Raw genomic sequence first — 21,765 nt, forward strand, 5'->3', positions numbered from 1 at the left:
CTGCTACACGCTTCCAAAATCAGGAACTGTCAATCCTCTGCTGCGAGGGCGATCTTAAAACCGACACCCCACCGCCCCCCACCATTCCACATACAGCGCTCTATAGTGGGAAGCTGCTGTCATCTGAGACCTGGCCCGGCCTAGCATGTGTTTTGCTTACACCAGACTCTCGAGTTGATCCGACGCTGCCAGCGGGGTTTTGAGAGAGAGGGAGAGGGAGAGAGAGGGTGATCTGCCTCAGCGGGGAGGGGTGGAGTGTCAGAGGGAATGTAGGGATGAGTGGATGGATGGAGCGGTTGGACGGTGGGTCATGTTACTCCTACATTAGACGATCATGTCAGTGTGAATGTGATCACGGCTATTATTACTGCTTAAATGGGAAAAAGTGCTGACGCGGAGTGCTCTCGTCCGCGCTCCGAGAACGTGTGCGTGAGTGTAATGATATTGTGAGGGCCGAATGCATTAAGAGGTCTGGTGACTGGTGTGGTCGTGATGTCCAGATTATCCTCCTGTAAAAGTCATCAACGTTACTTTGTTGAAGACTGTGGTTTGTGTTCCTTTTGCTATAAATATTGGGTTCTGTTGTGAGTTATTAATAAATAAATAAATTCTACTGAACACAAGTGCTGTTTTCGAGGAAGTGGAATAAAAAATATATGTATCTGAGCGCCACTGCAAAGCCCCATTCTCCCTCTCCCTGTGGTGTCAACACCAACATACTGTTAGCAATATAGTCTTACACATGTCTTAGGTACAGATATAATCTCAGAGAACCAAAACACCGGAAACAAAACATTAGAAGATGCGAAAAGACCAGCTCTAATGGTGTCATAATATAGCAAGAAATTAAAGACCAGAGCAGAACCAAAACAATTTTGAATAGTCATCATTCCATTTTTGTTCTAATCCAAAACCAAAACAAAGTCCATCCTGGTGTTTTTTTTGTTGTTTCCTTATACTTATTTAGTTTTGGCAAAGTAACTAACCCCCAAACTTCTCCTCCCTATCCTCTCAGACTCTCCCCAACCCCGTGTCCCAAACTCAGTCCCGGTTGGTAGATTCCCCCTCAATTATCGCCGCAGCAGCAACATGAGCAGTGAGAGCAGGTAAATGGTGATGCAGGGAAGGTGCTGGGTGGCCGAGGCTTTCACCTTCTTGTTTTCCGGAAGCTCGGGGTAGACCATTATTGGTCGCTCGGTGACAGCGACAAGGTGTGGGTCCCGGGAACACGTTTCTTCAGTGCACATTCCGCTTCCTGAACCGCTGACGTCATCACCTGCAGACACAGGGTCAGAACACGAGCTTAAAGGTTGAATATGGAGAACGAGCACAATACCACCATCTATTGATCAAGATAGAAATTGCAACAACAGAAAAATAATTCCAGCAGTCGGTTGCCAGACCGTTGCTAAGTATAACACACCGTTGCTAGGGACGCCGCTCTGATCAGAGGAGCAGAGGAGAAGAACTATGCACGTTATTTACCTCATGTTTCATTTTTACTTTCATTAAACAGATTCCGACTAATTGCAATGTTAGATAAATGACTTGTAACTTGTTACAGGGAGAGTGGAGGCTCCTTCCACATCGTGGCTGAAAACCAAACCTGCGATCAGAGCCTCTGACCCGGGCGGTGTCACAACTCTTGTCTCGGTAAGACCACGAGTACGTGACACAAACGCGCCCATAATCTCTTGTTTATGACGGATAAGACTACACAAACACACACATCGTAACATGTTCCATCGATCCACTGATTGATTATAAAAGGATTTGTTGAAAACATATGCACACGACCGGGAGGAGGGGTTAGCAAAACAATGGAGAAGTGATGCCCAATGCTGGCTACTGGCTACTGGCTGGTACGAGGTAAACAGGAAGTCATTGTTGAACCCGTCAAAATTTCTTAATTCAGACTAAATATAGGTTTTTATGGAAAAGCAATACATGTATTCTGCACCCCTCTAAACGCCCCGTGGATGTATTATGATTTTTTAAATATAGCTTTTAATAAACGTTCTCCATATTCTACCTTTAATGGTACGACAAACACACACTTAGAAACAATGTGGCCTGTGTATTAATAATATTTCTGAATTATTAGACTTGCCCCCCGGCAAGAACATTTTTATACAGTGTATTGCAGCTGGTAAAACTCTTGTTATTTATACTGTTAAAAAATAGACAGATAGGCACTTTGATTTATGCAAAACATTTTTATACATTTGTCTTCATTCTAAATGTGCTGCGTTTGCTGAGTTTGTTTAAACAAAAATATAAGTGCTGCCTTCTCAGATGTGCAAAAACAGAGTTGTTTATTCCCCTTAAACTAGAAAGCTTTGAATCATCAGTGAGTCATCTGATTTCTTGTGAATATTCTGAAGAAACTTGTGGAATGTGTTGATTAAAGTACACACTGGCGTCCTGGAAGTCCACATCCTGGCCGTTGAGAGCATTCTTCAGGCGGTGTGTCATGATCTTCAGCTGCATTATCTGCTGACGTATTGTCATGTCTGGCTTGGTGATGTCGATTTCCACTTCAGGGTTGTTGATCTGACTGGCCAGGCCGTCACCCATCACCTCGGGGAGGTACCTGGCACACATGAACGCTCGTTTAGCCCACGAAACACAATTTTTCATCCAATCTGCAAAGCTAATTGGAGATGATGCAACATTTGCTGAAAAGTGCTGCAACAGGTTGCAATGACAGGATAACATTTTCTTAGTTTCCAAGGAATCATGCTTAGTTTCCCAGGAATCTGAGGACCACAAGCAGGAAACAACTAACTTGTCATATGGCTAATTTATATACACTATTATCTATGTCAATATATGGTTATTATATGGTCATACCAGACCAAACAAGGCTGAAACAGGAGACTAGAAACAGAAAAATGTCTTCAAGTTAACATAGACAATTTTTTTTGTTAAGTTTCTTCTTTCAAAGCGTACATGTATCAACACAATGCGTCCATTGTACATGTTATTTGATATCTGGGGCGACTAGTTTGTGAAAGATCAACCCACAGTTCCCATGACACTAGAAGATGGATTGTCCGTTTTCTATTTTGATATGTTGGGTGAAAAATAAATGTCTTCGTAGGTGGAAATATCCTACCTGGCACGGTTCATGCCATTCCAACACTTATCCTCTGCCCCTGTTCCAGTGGCCACTCTGTCACTGCAGAGCAAAGTTGGAAGAGAAACCCAGTACGGCTGCATGTCCCTCAGTCTCACAGTTACATCAGACACCTGAGGCAGAGTTGACAAGAAGCGCACTTGTGAGCTTTTATGCTTTGCCCAAAATCACAGCATGATGAGGAAAAAAACACCTGCTTCCCCTACAACCAACTGCAGTGCTTAGTCATCTGACTCATTCATTCTTGCATGCATTCAACCCCATCTAATCACCCCATAGTGTAAAGGAGAAATTAACAGCAAAAGGGGTTTAATTGAGTTGAGCAGTGTTTCCTACGTCATAGACCATCTGCATGAATAGACTGGATTACGCCATCAGAGAGCAATGACAAGAACACAGATTCAGTCGCATAAACACCTACCAGTTTGGTCATTTTGTTGGAGTTGGCTTCCACTCTGTCCTCCACCGTAACTCTCCCTCTTTTCATGGCTTCATCAGCCCCTGTGGTGCTGGTTCCTCCCTCTCTAATGTTGCCGCATGCCTGGAACAACTGGTGCAGGGGCAGGTGAAGAAAAGATACGATAGAAATGGAGAGAGAAGATACAGATGAGGGGCAAATTCAAGGAAAAACTAAGGCAAAGTGTCTTAAAGACGTGTTGGGCCACCAGCAGTAGCCTGGGTGAGACTTGATGACACGATGAATACCGTTCTTCCCGAAATATAATCCCTCGTGACAGCCAATCCAAAATCAACTGCAGGCAATCAGTTGAGTCGAGATCTGGTGACTGTGAAGGCCACAGCACATGATTCACATCTTTCCGATCAATCCATTTAGTGACCCAGTCATGCCCCATGTGAAAGCATCAGCAGCCATTACATCTCTCAACTCATTAATTCACATCTTCTTTTATTAACTCACCTACCTTTACACGAGACAAGTTAACAAAAGGGTGAAATGACTAAAGGGACTTTAAGTATGTTATCAAAGTCATCTCCATTTACGAGTAGTAACTTAAACTGTAAGGCTCTATAAACATTACTTTCCTACTATATGTATATGTAGGTCATACTCTGGATCTTTATCGGTGCTGGTGTTAACAAGACTGAAATGATGCTGAACTCTCAATACAATCCTATAATCTCATCAGCAACTGCATCAGCAAAATACTGTTAGGTTATCTCTCTCCATCTCTCAATCCATTCATCTATCTCTCCATCTATCTACACAAATATCTACCTATGTAAACCAACAGCCACAGGTGGTGCTGGTTATTTGTATGACCCCAGGAGTCAACCACAGAATCAGTGAAGCAGAATGATTCATAGCTTACAAACTACTACTTGTCCCAATGGGACTTAGATTTATAAATGGAGCCCTGGGAATACAGTAAGACTGCAGTCAATCTGTCATCCAATCTGCTCTGCTTAGAGAAGCCTCGAGCCTTTGAACCTTCACATATAAGAATACAATGATCCTGTTTTAAGCTTTCAATCATTTGACATCTGTCAGCATGACGCACTGGTGTTGTGTGGTTCACAGCAGACTGGATAAGGAACATAAGCAATATGGAACTGAATCTGTTAATTACATTTTACAGATACACACCGCATGTACAGCAGTGTATTTATCTGGAAGGGCTATGTTTTTATGAGGAAAGCACATAACTCAACATACGACTTTTGATGTCAGCAGATTATGTAAATAGGAGATAATCTGTCCCACAGTTTGTCTACCATAATACTACACTACGAGCATCAATTGACTTCAGAGGGATCAACACAGCACTTTCCCCCTGAGATGAAGATCAGAAGCTCAAGTTGTGTGTGATTACCATACTGAACCAGGTCAGAGGCGGCCTGCCAGGCTATGGCTCACCTCAGGCCGTCAGGCTGTTTTAACAGCAACACAGCACAGAAGAAGCTTTGTCTTTTCTCTCACCATATACACAGTTTTCCACCTTCATCAAACTAGTCAGAGTTTCGTGGCTGCCAGTGCCTTTTAAGGATCTTATAAAACTGTTGCTAAAACACCATTAAGCAGTGAAGTAAATGCTTGGCCCACAGATTCTGGCAAGACTCACATTGTTCAGTTGAAATCAGGTATGTGGGGCTCTCTAACAACATTAATTTAGTGGCAGGATAGGTGTTAATTGTATGAACAAAGTGGGGGCAATGACGCCACATGTTGTTTGAGTCTCAACCTAAATGAATTAGTGTCAATTTTATTAGTTTGCACTGTGGGATTTCCGGAGACTACAGGTTTTTTACTTCTTACAATTCTCAAAGCTTTACCTAATGATAAAAATATTTGAGAGCCCCGGAATTCCAAATCTTGTATTGGGATTTCTCATGAACATTAAATATTCAAGATAATTTAATAGGCAACTCTTAGCTAATATGCTTCTTCAGGAGTGTGTGGGTGCTTGCTGTTTGGCTACATAATGAAATCATTTCACAACTGTCAATTTTGATTCCAAAATATCTAAATCCTGATTGGTGCATGAAGGCCCATCACATCAAGTTTTTCTGAGCCCCACACACTCCAAACTGTTTCATATAATAATAGAGAACCACAGAGAATCACTTTGACTTCATAGTTAGTTGGCTTCTAAAAACATGTTTTCACTTTCTCATTGTGTAGATTGATTGTGAAAAATTCCAATTTAAATCATTGAAATCTTTCATACAGTAATGTAAAATATCATTAGGATTTATTGCCATGGACTGGTTGACAGATGTTTTTACCTGTAGCCAGTTACCCCATCTAATTGGCTGAGAACATCTGTTTGGTTTTTGACCTAATATAATTAAACCAGTGTTTACAGTGGGTAGTTGTACAGTTATGGCAGGAACAGCATATTAATATGACCTAGTTTGTAACAATCACCTAATTTAAAATGACATACACTATGTACCTCGCTGGTGGAGAGTCCTTCACTCTGTGCCACAACCATGATCATTTACTAATGATGAAGTGATTTAACAAATAAAATAAAATAAATCAAAGAAAGAAATATGTGATTTCAATGGGAATATCAGGTGTATTCAGTGTTTATGATGCTAATGACACATTGTTGTTCAGCTGTGTTGATTTACTTTTTTGAGGTCCTCATTGTATTTTGTGCAGTAAAAACTGTCAGCCAGCTTTGTGTATCAGTACGTATGTCTGTGCCACTGTGTGTTCTGACCTTGCTGTTGATGGTCTGTAAATTATCGAGCATGGTCACCATGGCTTCAGATATGCGATTGGGAATGGAGAGGACCACGCTTTCCACGCCAGATGGGCCATCAAAGCGATCAGCCACCTGCATCATTGTTTCTACGGAGACAGGAGGTACCGTTAGCATGAAGACAGTGTGAAACGAGTCATATGTCTGAAGTTGGTTCAGCTGTATTCACAGCACAAAAGCGACACAATGTGTCGGCTGAAGCTTTGAGCAGACACAAGGCTCATTGGATTTGTGTGTGTGGTGTGCTACCCACCCGCCAAATGCCTCCACTCAGTGTTGAGGTCAGCTTGGTTGGCCAGACAGCCCTTCATGACATTGCTGCAGTAGTTGGCACAAGGTCTGGCGGAGGCCATGCCCCGGCAGTGGGGACAGTAAGTCATCTTCATCATGGCTCGCATACACTCCTGGCTCAGGTGCACCTGGGGTAGGGCACGGACAAAAATAAATGTACACCACCTGGATGAAAAATGACTGTTTAGTCAAGCATATATGATCTAAGAATCCAAAAGAAAAAACAGATAGCAGCTGTTGATTAGGCAACATATGACCACTAAAACTGTGTAAAGCCCTGCTGATCGCGTACAGGAGACTGAAATATATGTAAAACACAAGTGCTCAGATTGAACAAGATCTGAAGATGTAAATTTCTTAGGCCAGACAATGACAGTCACGGAACTGTGGGAGGTCACCTCCCATGGTGACCTTTTTTTTAGTTTGCTCCAGACTTTCATTCAGCACAGTTTCCTTGGAAACCACTTTGGGAGAATTCGCTTTTTGTTTCACATGCGATGAAAAGGCCCTGACATTCATACAAGTATTCTCAGTCCCTCACTCCATCCTTCCTGCCTCCTCCATTTCTCTCTCTATCCCACGACGCTGCTCCCCCTGGAAAGGGCCTTCGTGCGTGAAAAGTGAAACTGGGTTAATACCAGTAAGCTCTGTTCACAAGAGAGTACAGCTATGCATGCAAAACCTCAGGAAGTGTGTGTGTGTGTGTGTGTGTGTGTGTGTGTGTGTGTGAGAGAGAGAGAGAGAGAGAGAGAGAGAGAGCGAGAGAGAGATGGAACGAGCCCAGCTACGCATACAAAGCTCCTCTAAGCTGACATCTGGGCCAGCCTGATGCTTTTCCTGGAAACTGTTCTTCCAACAGCAAAGTCACAGTTAAAACCAGGTTTTAACAAATATACAGTGGAAATGGGGCAACAATAGGGATCAGGTGGGAAAACAACATCCTCCAGTCCTGTCATGCTTTCAGTACTACAGCTCCCAGTCTCACTGCAGAAATGATCATTTTCAGCCTCACATTGAATTCTCAGGACTTCAGACTATGGCCTTGTCCCCTGATGAATGTTATCTGACATTGACAAAGGCAGCTGTTCTGTAACACTTTAACTTTTTGGTGTAATTCTGTGTGCTTCTTTGTATTGGGTGTAGTTTGTAGCCCTGCTTTTTGTTCCACACATTCATCAGTATATTCTCAACTAGTGTTGAAAGTATTGATTTTTATGTGCTTATATAGCATCAACCCAATTTCCCCACAAGGATCATTAAAATTTTATCTAATTATATTTGATCCACATAAGGCAAAAGTAGTTTATTTTGATGCTGTTTCAACTCTGAATTAAATCTTAAACCACATTAAGAAATACATAATGAGCCTAAATTAGTCAATGCATCTCTGATGAATAAGAGAGATCAATCGAATTTGGTAATTATTGCCAGTTGCATAAGGAGGCCAGCATGGAGTGATATAAGTGACACTGAACAGCAATAACCACATTCCCAGGCTTAATCTGAAGTCTTATGAGACGTGAGTCAGATCTTGCCCTCCTTTTCTCCCCTCCTCCCATGCTTACCCTACCACTCATTAGCTTGGGATGAGTCAGACAAATGCTTTTTTGGTGAGAGAGAAGAGTGAGGGAAGGGAGGGTGCAGGCGTGAGTGGAGAGAAAGTCTGAAAATGAGAGAGATAAGAGGGGGGGTTGTTAAAAAATCTACGAGGTCCACAAAGGGCTGTTGGCATGGGAGTTTAAAAGTGAAATAGTTATTAAGGAGAGGCAGCTATTAATCTGGTTTCTGTTACATCACCCATGCAATATTAACACTGGGAATCCCAGACCAGGCTCAACAGACATGACACAGTGTGGAACTGCTCTGTGGTGCCGCTTGATGTTAACAACTTCCTCAGTAACCTTGGAGCTGTGGTGCACCAGGCGCTGTGAAGGAGGGGATGTCAAATTAGAGCCAGTAAAAAGACTCATAGTCTCTGGGCTGCGACCACAGACTGTTTTCATTATGGATCCATTTGTTCTTGTTTTTGTTTTTTTGAATTTTAGGCTACAATTTAAGAGTTAAAAACAGAGTGAAAAATGCCCTTCACAATTTCCCAGAGTGCAAGGGAGCAATTCCAAATCGCCCCCAATTTCCCATCTAAATGTCAGAAACCACAATTTTTTTATAGATACATAAAACAGAAAAAGTGATAGTAGCAGATTCATGGCAGTTTTAACAGATAAATTAGTTGCTTATCAAAGTTACTGATCAAAAGTTTTATTTCAAATCAGTTCTAATTTTATGGACAGACCATTTCATCATAAATAAAAACACAGTCTTCACACTTTCTCACACACACACTGCACTGACCTAATTCGAATGATCGCTGTACAGCCCTATCAGGAGATATCAAAACAAAGTTTTAGGTTTGAATTTCTCTCTTTGATGTTTACACACTTGTCCTTGCTTCACCTACACAACATGCTTCCCATACCTGTCAGCTCCTTTTATATTTCCCTCCCTCCCTCCCTCTCTCTCTCTCCCGCTCCCTCTGCTTGTCTCTCCTCTGTAATTAGTAAGGATATATGAGCAACCTCTCCCCCTTGTGTTATAGAGCGAGCTCATCCAGACTCCTTGCCTCCAGAGTGAGCTATGTGGCGCGTGGCCTACTTCCTCCACTCCTCTACCCGAGGGAATAAAACAGTCCGGAAAAAAGTTAAGGACACAGCAACTGGTGCAGCCCGCAGCAACGCGAGGGAGGAATTAATACTGTACCAGAAAGAAAGTCTGCATCTTACTTCTGAGATCTCTCTTCCTAACCCTCTCAAATAATTATTCAGTTTTCCACGCGTCTCGCTCTCCCTCTACTCTGCTTTGCTCTATTCCCAGCCTCCTTTCAGGATACTCTTTCATCACCTTTCACCACATCTCCTATTATTCATAGCTAATCAAGCCAATACATAGCAGGGATTCATGTCATGTTTCTTCTAAGTTGGCAGCGAACACAGACTTCTGCAGGAGACATTGGAAGCACACACATGCGCAGGGAGAAAAGTGCCTTATTCGTCCCTGCTTTGCACCCAAGCAGTGGAATAGCTCCCGGAGCAGGGTGCAGTAAACATCTTCAGTCACGGGGGCCCTTTAAGTGGCAATGCGTAGCTATAAATAGGGGCGGTTGTCTCATTAGGGCCCAATCAATTGAAGATAGAATTACAGGGGAAAGGAGGGGGGAGGCTCCAAATTAGTGTACAAAGCTATTCACACTAAAATGAGACAGAGGATGGGACAAGGCACAGCTCTGGGAAATATCAACAGACATCATGGAGTACAATACACTAGGGGAGGAAGGAGAATGAAGGATTGAGAGAGCAGTAAGAAAGGAACAAGAGAGGATGCTGGAGTTCGTCAGAGTCTTTTTTATTATCTCCCCCCGTCTCATTTGTTCCCGGCACAAGGCCGTTCCGATCTGCCTAAGCACGGCACAGGGCTGATTGTGTGCAGCTGAAGAAAGCGGCACAGTCTGACACACAAATTATGAATGCGAGATGGAATATGAAATTGAACAGTTGGTTGAAGTCTGTTCTTCGTTTAGTCACGTTTTACCAAACCAGCTTTGACTTGTAATGACACAAAGAAAGAAAGACAGTACAGTTCAAATAGATGAGCTTGGAAATTCCCTTTTAGAGAGACTGACCAAGTGTGTCCATGGTGACTGTTGATGCATTGTGGTTGATCTCTTGCCTTCCCGCCTTCCCATTTAAGACTTTTGATGAGTGGATGTAAATGGGGCAAGAAGGCAGCCCGTGACCCAATTCGGAGTGGCAGCGGCTCCAGCGCCGTGGCATTAGTGTTAGAATGACATTTTGTAATTTTGGAAAAGCTTGCGCTAATTATTTACACATTTTCCCCCAGCCGGCCTAGTTTAATGAACTCATCGCTCACTATCCCAGAGCACAAACAAAGCGACATCAGGCAGGAAATGTGTATTAAGAAGTAGCCACACAGGGGAAATGTTCATCACCATTGGAGGGGAATGATGTTATGACGAGTTGTGTGTGGAGTTATGTATGTGCTTGTGTTTCTACACCTTTAAGCACTTGTGCGCTCGTGTACTCAAGTGCGTACATGGATGTTTGCCTCAGAGAGATGCTTATCAGTTTAGCATCTTGCTGGCAGAGCTCTTGCAGAGGTCCTAACTCACTCTGGCTGGCCCAGGGGGTACACCCATGTGTCACATATTGTGAATAGCAATTCCACCATAGCGTGCTGCCCATGCTAATTCTGATCCTGTTCACTTGCATCTCACTTAAGAAGTAAATGTCATGTCTTGGGCTGTGTTAGGCAAGTAGCATGTATGCTGTGGCTCTTGGTCATGGAGTTTTTAACTGTGACTGTCATGCTGCGTGTCTTGTTATTGACCTACAAACTGCCTTGGTGGACTAGCTGTGTCCATGGTTATCCCTGATTTTTACCCCCCCCCCCTGTGGCTGTGGATGTGCTTAGCCTTCGCTGTGCGCAGCCAGGTACTTAGCTGACACATCCTCAGGTGGCTTTATGTAGGTGTGAGATGTTGCACCTATTTCTGGGCCCAAAGGGAAGCAGAGAGAGAGATACCAGGCCAGGCTGTCTCTGTCTCAGTCTGAAGCAAACAGCACAGTATGAACCACCCACAGTGCCAGCCGAGCCAGAACATGTATACTACATCAGTGCAAAAGGGAAAAGGATCATACAGAGTCTCTCTCTGACATGCATCCAAATGTGTGGCCTTGTAGTCACGTAGTAGCTCAACAATCTATCGTGACTTTTTTTCTATCTCTCTCTCTCTTTCTTGCTTTTGGTCTTTTCATGCTTACACACAGCCTGGCCTTGTAATATTTCATCAAGGAAATTACTGTATTATTCATCTCTGGTGCAACATCTGTTTTGTCGGAGGATGTGTATATTTCTCACGGGGGCTCTCGGCTCTCCTTGTCCAGTGCCTGATGGGAGATGTTTTTCACGGCCGCATCAATACTGACCGCCTCCCCCACAGAAGCTGAAATAATTTCTCAGTCTTGCTGTGAACTTAACCTTACACTTGTCTTATACGCAGAGGGGACCATTTCTCCTGGGAGATATTAACCCTCTCCAGGGTCTTTTTTTCATCTTAGAGCTGACGTTTACTGTGGTTTCTGGAGCTGATCATTTGAGAGTTACTACATGGAGCCACTGCCACTGTTTTATACTAAGCACACAGACTAGTAAAAACAGCCCTGCATGTGTTTTTAAGAGGAGGACTGGTGAATACAGAAAAAACACACACAAAAAAACAATGAAGACAGACCTTTTCCATGATAATACCAATTAATATGTAGAGGAAGAGAATATTAGCTTTTTGGCAGATTAGACACCAGTTAAATGGTTTGTGAGTCAGTAAGTCCCTTCCATCAAAAACAATAAAAGTAACTGGTGCGGGAAATAGGAAAACTGAACTATAAATTTGAAGGAAAGATGCAAATCAGTTATTAGATGGAAGCACGAAGTACAAAATGGAACGAACGTGGGGAAAATGGGAAAGAAAGTGGAGAGAGATTTTACCTGGGACACCTTGCGCACCACCTCCCCGGTGACCACCAGACCCTGAACAAAGGAACGTGCCGCCACAAATGTGCGAGTGACCGCCAACTTCATTGTGCGGGGTATGTCTCCGAAGGGCCGCAGTGTCTCTATCTGCTTCGACACACACTCCAGGTAGTCCTCGCCTGCAATCAAGATACTTGTTCATTATATTGTTTTTACAAGGAGGGAATCTGGATACATCTGAAGATTAAACTGCAGTCGAATATGAGCTCATCTCTATACAAGGTGAACAAATAAAATATTAAGCCAGGTCATATTTTCCATTCTTTATCTTAACCTATTCACAGTACACACTGTATATAACTACTGAGGGGAGTTCCCAGTCAATCAATCTGTGTTAATAATGCATCATAAAGCCAGGGATTAGTGCGTGTTTGTTACTTGGTGTTCTACAAAATGAACTGGGCGTACCAATGGAGTACTGCTTGTTCGCCTGGTCGAAGAGCTTCTCCAGCAGCCTGACCCAGAAATCGTTGAGCACCTCCTCCAGGTTGACACTGGAGCCTCGATAGTAGAACCTCAAATCCGTGAACAGCTCTGAGAAGATCGGTGAATTCTGGGTGTATGTTAGACCCCAAGTGGCAGTGAACGTCTCCTGTAGGCTAAGTGCGGAGCGGTTCAGCAACTCCAGGAAGTAACCTAAAAAAAAAACAAACAATACAGAAAATGAGTTTTCTTTAAAAAAGGATAATGAACATTGTCAGCAACTATACACTGTGTGGTATGATTTTGTACTGTGCCAGTTTCCTCATCCATATCCTCACATTGTTGTTCTCACCCACAGTACGTGCAGTGTGTAGTCATTAACACAAGATGTTTCAGGCTCTTAGAGCTATAAAGCTGTCTGTAATTCCTAGATGACTATTACAGCATTTCATGCTGTAACAAGGATGCTCAAAAAAGAAAAAGGGAAAAAAAGAGGTTTATTTTTACACACTTGCATCATCTTTCTCTGCCTTGTGCTATACCAACATTGCTTCATACTGTCAGTGGACTTAAAGCTGAAGTATGTGAGGGTGTCCCTCAGGGAGATGTCAGAGAATTGACAGTGCTTCAGAGAGTAGTATGTACAACTCCAAATGAGGATTTACAGTTATAGGGTACAAGCAGGGGCAGGCAGCTGAGCAGACAGACAGGTAAACAGAGTAGCAGACAGTTAGGTAGGCTGTCAGTCTGGGAGGAAGAAAATGTTGAAGAATGTTGACATCTGACTAAGATGAGCACAAAAAAAAAAACACAACATATTGAAGCAGTGGGAACAGACAACAAATCCAACTTGTACATCTGTTACATCTATATTTATATAACATCCATATGTAGCACACATCTAACAATATAATGCCATCAAATGAAACCACTTATGAATACAGTGTCTAAAAAAACTACCATTTTGACCTTAAACATATTATTTAATGAACGACTGTTGTACTGGATTGCATTACAGACAGGTGTAGCTAAAACAGGTAACGCTTTGTACCGCTTTCTTACAGCCACCTATCCAGTCTGTTGTCATAAATCCCAGCTTAGCCAGAGGCATAAACATTTTTACATCTGCTTTGTGTATGTAAACAATGTTAATAAATGGGGCTCCCGTTCTGCCAAGAGAATGACAACAGAAAGTTCAGCACAACAACAGCGTGTACTGATGTGACCATCAATCCATTCAGGCCAACACCTGGAACAAATGTGTGTGTGTTGTGTTTATCTGTTTTGTCTGCCTGTGTGTGTTTGTGTGTGTGTATGAATGTGTGTGTGTGTGACAGGGAGGTGGGAAGCTGTAGTCTGCAGCAGTGTTTACTTTGTAGGTGTCTTATCTCTGCCTGCCACCATCCCAGATCAGGGAGAGACGAGAAAAGGGGGAGGTTGCAGCCTCCACAGGGGACACCTCGCCTGCAGTTCGCTTATTCCCTGAAGCAAGCCGGGGTTTTTTTTTAAAAACATCATAACACAACAACACAAACATTCACCACACACACAAACACACGCACACACGATTGCTTATTTCAACTTAACACAAGCGCACCATTTCTTCAAACCATTTCCCTGACAACAACACATATAGTTATACAGAAGCAAAAAATCCATCGCCCCCATGTGTATACGGCCTGAAGACAATCACAGCACTTGGAGTTACGTAACATGTTAATATGCTAAGCTCATCCTGACCCATCTGCGTAGCATTATCTAAGCACTGGCCTTGCTGGATACTGTATCTCTGTTCTGCTCTCCCGCTCATTAATAAACACCAGCCGGCTCGCTGCACCGCTGCTGTTATTTGCCGCTTTCTTCTGGCATTTTCACAGACTACGAGCTAAAAGGTCTAATCTCATTGGAGCCATTGATTTGAAAAGATGTATTTAGCAGTGAATGTTAGCAGAGACATACTCCTGTGAGGAGTTTTGAGTTGACTTTTCTTTTAAAGCAGACAACCACTCTGAAACATATGTCATTATTTGTGGGCTTGCCTACATTTTCTTTTTAACTTTATTTTTTATTGAATAATTTATTTTAAAGTATATGAAGAAAGAGAAGAAAAAAACATAAGAAAAAAGCACAGATGGGCAAGAGAAAATAAGCAGGGGGTACATGAGTCACAATGATAACATTTGTACAATTTAAGGGATAGAGCTAGATCCAGGGTTTAGAAACAGTTCAGTCCTTTTGTTGCATTTGTCCATAGTATTTTCTCCTCATCAAAACAGAGCAGAAATCTTCTCATATAATTGTACAGTAAGCGTTGAGAGGGTACATCAATTTTAAGTACAATCCAACAAAGTTTGAAGTCCATATATTGGTGTATTTAAGATGGTGGACAGAGGCCACCTTTTTGAAGTGAACTATCCATTTCCTCTAGTATTTAGTAAATTTGTCCAGGGTGTGTTACATTTAATGGACATTCTGTGCGTTGTAAATACTCCCAGAAGCTAAAACTATATCTAAAAAATGCAAAGGGACATTCTTTGCGGCATGTCTACGCTTTGAGTTGGAAAGGTCATGGTTCTTCTTTTGCAGCAGCAGTCTTGTTTGGTGCCATAACCAATTGCCCTTTGACGTTTCCTTCAGTTGGGTTAGTGCCCAGAATAATGTCAGTGTGCATTATTTCTCAACTGGAGTTATAGTTATGTTGTCAGCTATGTGCTTTTTGATATACAAAACATATACAATCAGCTTTGGGCATAAATGTTTGCTTCTACAGGGTTCAAACAAGCAATATTATAAGTTTTGTGGATTTTGCTGCATTGTGCTGAAATACTGTGAGTGCTTGTCCTTCCTGGTGTGATATAAGCAAGTACATTTTTTCATTTTCTCAAGTTTTTACGCTGTATTTCAATGATATATGGCAGCCAGGTATATTGTTTTAGGCCATGATGTCAGATGACAAGAATGGTAGGGGACCAGGTTCAAAATTAAAACAAAGGAGAACGAAGGAAAGCGAGCCCCTAAGTATAGCTACAAACCAAATAGCAGAACAATTGACAACTTAATGAATGGTGTGTAGCCTCTGTCTTTTGTGCGAGACGCAAATCATTTCTCAGATGATAATTTCTCGGTGAGATAAACACTTCTGAGGTGTAGCAGCCGCATGGAGCAGCGATTGTTTAGTCGTGAGACTTCCTGACTGGATGACACATCGTTCCCCTGTTCCCTGACCTCCTGCCACTCAAGCTATCTGCAAACACAGCACTGGGCTGCACGTACGTCACTCTTACTCACATGAAAGCCAACAATCATAATCATACTTCCAAAGAGTCAGCAGAAAGGCGCACGCAGACGTATGAAATCAGCTTGAAAGTGACAGTACATTCACATAGGCAGAGTCAGATATATGAGGATCACACACAAAAACACACACATGCCATCCAGAGGAGAGGATGACAGGTAGCCAGACAGACATTGAGCTGCTGCGACTGGTGCAGCCTTGCTTTTAATCCCCATTAGAATTCATTCCTGCTGTGTACTGTCAGCCATACTGTAAAAACACCTCTGAAGTCAAATGGGCTTCAGCAAAAAATAGTTGCATTCACTGTTTTCACCATGAAATGAATTATCCACATTCCTGTTTACAGTCATTATGGGTTTGGGGGCATGTTTTGTTTTTTAAGCTGGCCTGGGATCAACCCATGTAGAGGGCAGATCTTGGTAAATGGCAAACACAACGTCCAACTCTCCTCTGCCCTTCAGCTCAATTGAATAATGATCATCATTAGCATGACACAAAGCCCCTGTGCATTTGTGTGCTTGTGTGTGCATGGAGATGACCTTTACTTCATGTGTTTGTGTGTCTCTGTGACACAAGGAGCCAAAAAGCCTATCCCCTTCCTTCATCCCCTCCTCCTTTTCACTCCACCACTCCTCAATCCTATATCATCCCTTAAAGCCTAACCTCCACCTTTCCTTCTCCCCAACCCCCAGCATCCGCTCTCCAGGGAACGATGGGAGAGGGTACCTAATTGTGTATGTCCCAGCACAGTGGGTGTAAAAAGGACAATAAGAGGACAAACTACAGCACATTTTTAATGTAGTGGTAATAAGGATACCACATTATTTCTCAGTTTATACTATATGTGGAGGTAACAAAACCTTACAGTAACATTAGTGATAGGTAGGTGAGACTATCTAGAATTATACATCACTATTGCTATTCTATGTGTGAAAGCATTAAACATTTACCTGTGCATAAACTCGAATTTGTTTCACAAGTCGAGTCAGTTTCATTTACAGCAGTTACACACTAGCAGTGAGCAGGAGAGTGTGCAAGAGTTTTGTCATTAATATTTATAGCTCTGAATCACAAATGACACATTAATCTGAACAGCATATGACTCTCTGTCTCTATAACCGTACCAGATAGATTATACTTCTAATAGTCATCAGACTGAGGGCCGGGCTATAATTCAGCATGGCCGTGGATCAGTTTTGATGTATAATGCATGATAGTGGGACATGGTCATTTTGCACATCATGTTTGACAGTTTAATATGTGAATTTGTATATGAATTGGACTATTTTGTTATATAACAATGTTGAAATATCCATCTCGATATCATGATAGTATTCATCAGCTTCCACTAGAGAAACCAACCTCAGTGACTGCTCCCATAAGTGTTAGAACAATTCTGTGACAGTTGATTAGGAAAATCTCTCTTGTTTAACTCTACCTCTATCACATTGAGCTATTCACTCATATTCGCACGCTCCACACACACACTTGCGCACACAGACAGACACAGACACACACACACACACACACACACACACACTTAGAGCAAGCTAAGTCAAGCATGTGTGTCTTAATGACTTTCTTCCTGCGGTGCGAGGGGAGTTAATGATTTCATTTGTAATCACTCTGAGCTTCACATCCAGGCCACCTTGACATGTCAGAGGCTTATTTTAACTCTATTCCTACATTCTCTTACCTCACTGCTTCTACATCTGGTTACACATACACACTAGAGTGCTCACACAAAAGTGTATATACCATAAAATGACTCTCAAGCGTTTCACCCTCGGCTACGCCTCCTTGGTCTTTTATCAGTCAATACGGTGCTTTACGTAGAGACAAGTAGCTTCTACCTCCACGTGCCATCTTTGTCTCTGCTGTGTCTCTATCTTTAGTCCCTCCTCCCTCCCCCCTCCCCTCTCTGTCTCCTGTGTCATGTTGTGTTATTGACAGGAGATTCTGTTTAACACAAAGGTACCATTGATGTTCCTTCTCTGCCAATCACTCTTACCGAGGGCCTGGACTGATCCCAAGTTACTTTCTCACACAGAGGTATTAACTAACCGAGGCTTGTGTTACTCACTCAGGGCTAATCCACCATTGGTTTTCTCATACAGAGGACTTAGCGGGTCTGGAAACTTTGCCGCTGTCTAATTAGGTTGGAACTCATACCCGTGGCTTGAAGAACCTGATCTAAAAAATGTGGTGATTAAAGGGCCACTGTGTAGATTTTAGTGGCATCTAGCGGTGAGGTTGTAGATTGCAACCAAACGAAACCGAATACCCCTTCCCTTCTCCCCTCCTCTTTCCAAATACCTACCGTACAGTTTAGATCAGGAAACACAAAAACAGCACAGGCTGTCTGTAGAGTCAGTGTTTGGTTTGTGTATTCTGGGCTACCGTAGAAACATGGCGGCGCAACATGGCAGTCTATGGCTCACTCCCTACGAAGGGCTCATTCTCAGCTGATGATCAAGCAAAGATTCAGAGTTTCAGGTGATTATATACGTATACGAATTACTTTATTAATCCCCAAAGGGATCTTATATACTAATGATAAAACAATTATGAATATTATATTCAACCTCTGCCAATCAATTCCCCTGAATCGTACACATTGGTCATGTCAGGAATCGCAGGTCAACAAGACCTGGCTAATTCTGACATGATTTGTCCTTTCTCATTTTGGTGTTTATTTCCTTCATTTGGCAGCTAACATTGTCTCACATGTGCAGGAAATGTTTCAAAGCACACTGGGACCATAAGAAGTTAAACAAACTTGTAAAACTATAAAATTGACAATCCACATTGTGGGAAGAGCTTGATTCTCTATTACAAGGTATGCTGCAGAAGAATGGCATGACTCACACAATGAAATGGGACGACATGAGAACATGAAAGCAGATACTTGTTTACAGATGCCTTAGCATAGAAAAATATAGCATACTCACAAAGGCATTCATTAAGTCACATACAATGAAGGGCCATACATAGCAAACATGGCAGATCAACTAACCTTTGGCAGGGCAGCACAAACTGACGAGGGAGGATTTCACACAGAAGGAAGACCAGTGAAAGAATGAAAGGGCGGAAGAAAGGAAAACAGGTCTGAAACTGAAGAAATTGTATATCTCTTTCATATCTGACAGCCATAATTCTATTGTCCATTTGGCAAGTGCTGAATGATCATATTAGCTAGATGGTTCTTTGGCAGAGAGGAGACAGAGAGAGCAAATGATGAGGCATATGCCAAGAAAAGAGGAGGAAAAAATCAGGTGGCTGGGGTGCACTAACATATAAAACTAGAGAGTTCTCAGTGAGCGCATAGCGAACCTCTGCCAAGGCTCATACACTCCACTAAATTTGTTATTTTAATAATAGAACATGTTAAACTGCATCTGGATCTGATCTGCATCAACATAAACAATCATGTTGATTGGCTGCTGACTGCTATAACCTTTGGAGAGTATTCCCATCCTGTCTGGGAGTATTAGGCGTTTCTACAAGAATGAACTACACTTATGTAGCTCAAACTCAGGACTACTGGCCGGTGGCCATTAAACTCAGATCATTTTAAGCTAAAACACCATTTTTCAGGATTGCTTAGAATGAATCAATTTCTCACCTGCAACTGGTAAATAATGCATCAGAGATTTGCTATTATGCACAGCTGAAACTTGAAGAACTGGTGAAAATTGCATTGTTTATCTTTATTTCTCTATTCTGAAATGGATATGGCCTAAGGCCCCGTTTACATGACAACGCTCGCGGATGAAAACGGCAAAATATTTCATCGGATGTGCCTTTCGTTTAGACGGCGACGGCCCTCCAGAGTGGAAATCTTAAAAACACTCCGCAGTTGCATCCCCATGTAAAGGGTGAAAAACGTCTGCTCCGATTGCAATGACCTGTGGAGGGCACGGAGGGCAGCATTACGATGGCCGGCGTACAGCCTGCCGGAAATCAAGAAGAAGAGGAAAAAAACAGGCGTGCAGGTGTTGTGTGGCACACTGCCACCTAGGCGCCTGGCGTGCATACAACATTGAATTCCACAGACTTTTGCGTCACCGTATGCACGCAGATTTCCTCCCGAAGACGCTCATCTAAACGCGGAATAAAAAGTGAAGACGCGATGCCACTTTTGCATTTTCTGTTCGTATTGTTTCCATATAAACGTAGCCTTAGATAGCTTTGTCTTAAGTAGTAGTACTAGATTTAAGAAATTGTCATCCAAATCATCTGTGTGTTTTCTATATGACAACAAGATTATCCACAAACAAATTTATCTTTTACCTAATTAAACAAAAATACATTTATAGTTGTGCGATAACTACCTATCTACCTAACTAACTAACTAAACAACAGATTGAACTGAGAAGAGAAAGAAATAAAGACAGAGAGACAGAGCCGTAATGATTCAGGCACAGTGAAAAAGCCTCTTCAGCAGGCACCAGATGGTTTTGTGATCTTTGCTTTTTCGACTGGAACCACTCCCCATCCACAAGTACAAAGGGCTCCTCTACCTTTCCCTTTGTTATGCCCCCACCTGTGCAAGGACAATGAAAAAATAAACACAACAGGCACAGATAAACACTCTTGTCCTGGGTGCACCGAATGCACAAATGATGATCTGGGAGCCATTAGAGCGCTTATGTGTCAGCCCGACTCTCCATCAATAACAACACTTATCACACACATACTGTGTCCCAGGAGCCCTGCAAGCCCCTTAGCCAGCATTTAGATGCTATTAAAAGGTCCCTTATATTAAACAAGCCGACACATCACATAATGCATGTCGTTTATCAACAGGCTCTCTGTGGATGCTTTTATTTCCCATTCTCTCTGTCTCTTTTCTGACTTTCCCTGGCTGCCATTATGCACCATTTACCCATGCCTGTTGCTGTTTCTGTCCATCTGGTTCTCTTTTTCAGTTGTTTTTTCCCTTGCTTGTTACCTCCCAAACTCCATACCATTCCTTACCCTCACTATCATTTTGTTCTCTTTTTTTTCTTCCTCTATCTTAACTTACTTTCCACTGCTTGCCCCATCAACACTGCATTCTTCTTTCCCTCTCTCTGTCTGTCTTGCCTTCTGTAGCTTTCACTCCATCCTTCCGAGGCGCCATCGCTCCTAGTGAGTAATGTGTTTGGCATAATTAGGCCAGTATACTCCAGGTCCCCACCGACGTGATTTGCATGCAGATAAAATGAGCCAATCAAGCGCCACAATGGGAGCAGATGTCCTTGTCTCTCATGACATCATCAGAGGTGACCCTGAAAGCAGGAAATTAGACGGTGGGTGTCGCTGAGGTGGGAGTGAATAAAAATCTGTTGCTTTATTGTGGAAATATTGCCACGCAGATACAATCTGCCACAGTGTCTAACCTGACTTAACATTGATCATTTAAGGGTGAAAAGAAAAAGATGCTGGGCTAATTTAGATTTCAAACTCACAGTTTCTTGTTTGTGAGAACAGCAGAAATAAGTGTGGGCCTATATACTCAAGTGTGTTCTAGTTTTAACCAAGACATGCATGCATTTTCACTTGCTTATCACCAAAGCTGTTCTTACTGGGATTAAAGTACAAGTTTTCTGGGTGTCAGGACTCCCAGTGAGCTGCCTGCCACACTATACACTGGAAAGCAATACAGCAGGCTGCTGCTTGCTATCGTCTGACAGCAATGCAGACTTAGATCCAAGTTTAGTGCCTGCTTCCTGAGCCTGATAGGATACATTTGGGTGTGCTTGATGTCCCCTTCAGTCTGCTGCCATGAGAGGACACAG

General features: G+C 42.5%; 1 protein-coding gene across 2 annotated transcripts in view; it reads right to left on the minus strand.

Moving 5' to 3' along the window:
* Positions 1-558: 558 nt before the first annotated feature.
* The window catches only part of gpc1b (glypican 1b), a 62,690-nt gene continuing 41,483 nt past the window's right edge, over positions 559-21,765 (minus strand). For both annotated transcript variants that reach the window (XM_085806014.1, XM_085806015.1), the window contains 8 exons: positions 12,673-12,900; positions 12,220-12,383; positions 6,623-6,788; positions 6,328-6,458; positions 3,561-3,689; positions 3,119-3,252; positions 2,418-2,593; positions 559-1,276 (listed from right to left, as the gene is read on the minus strand). In XM_085806014.1, coding sequence (XP_085662140.1) covers positions 1,071-1,276; positions 2,418-2,593; positions 3,119-3,252; positions 3,561-3,689; positions 6,328-6,458; positions 6,623-6,788; positions 12,220-12,383; positions 12,673-12,900 — 1,334 coding nt within the window. In that variant the 3' untranslated portion in view covers positions 559-1,070. The remainder of the gene's footprint in view (positions 1,277-2,417; positions 2,594-3,118; positions 3,253-3,560; positions 3,690-6,327; positions 6,459-6,622; positions 6,789-12,219; positions 12,384-12,672; positions 12,901-21,765) is intronic.

The sequence above is a fragment of the Trachurus japonicus genome, chromosome 17 (genome assembly GCF_045865225.1).
Source record: "Trachurus japonicus isolate A0001 chromosome 17, Traja_1.0".
In the NCBI taxonomy this organism is placed as follows: Eukaryota; Metazoa; Chordata; class Actinopteri; order Carangiformes; family Carangidae; genus Trachurus; species Trachurus japonicus.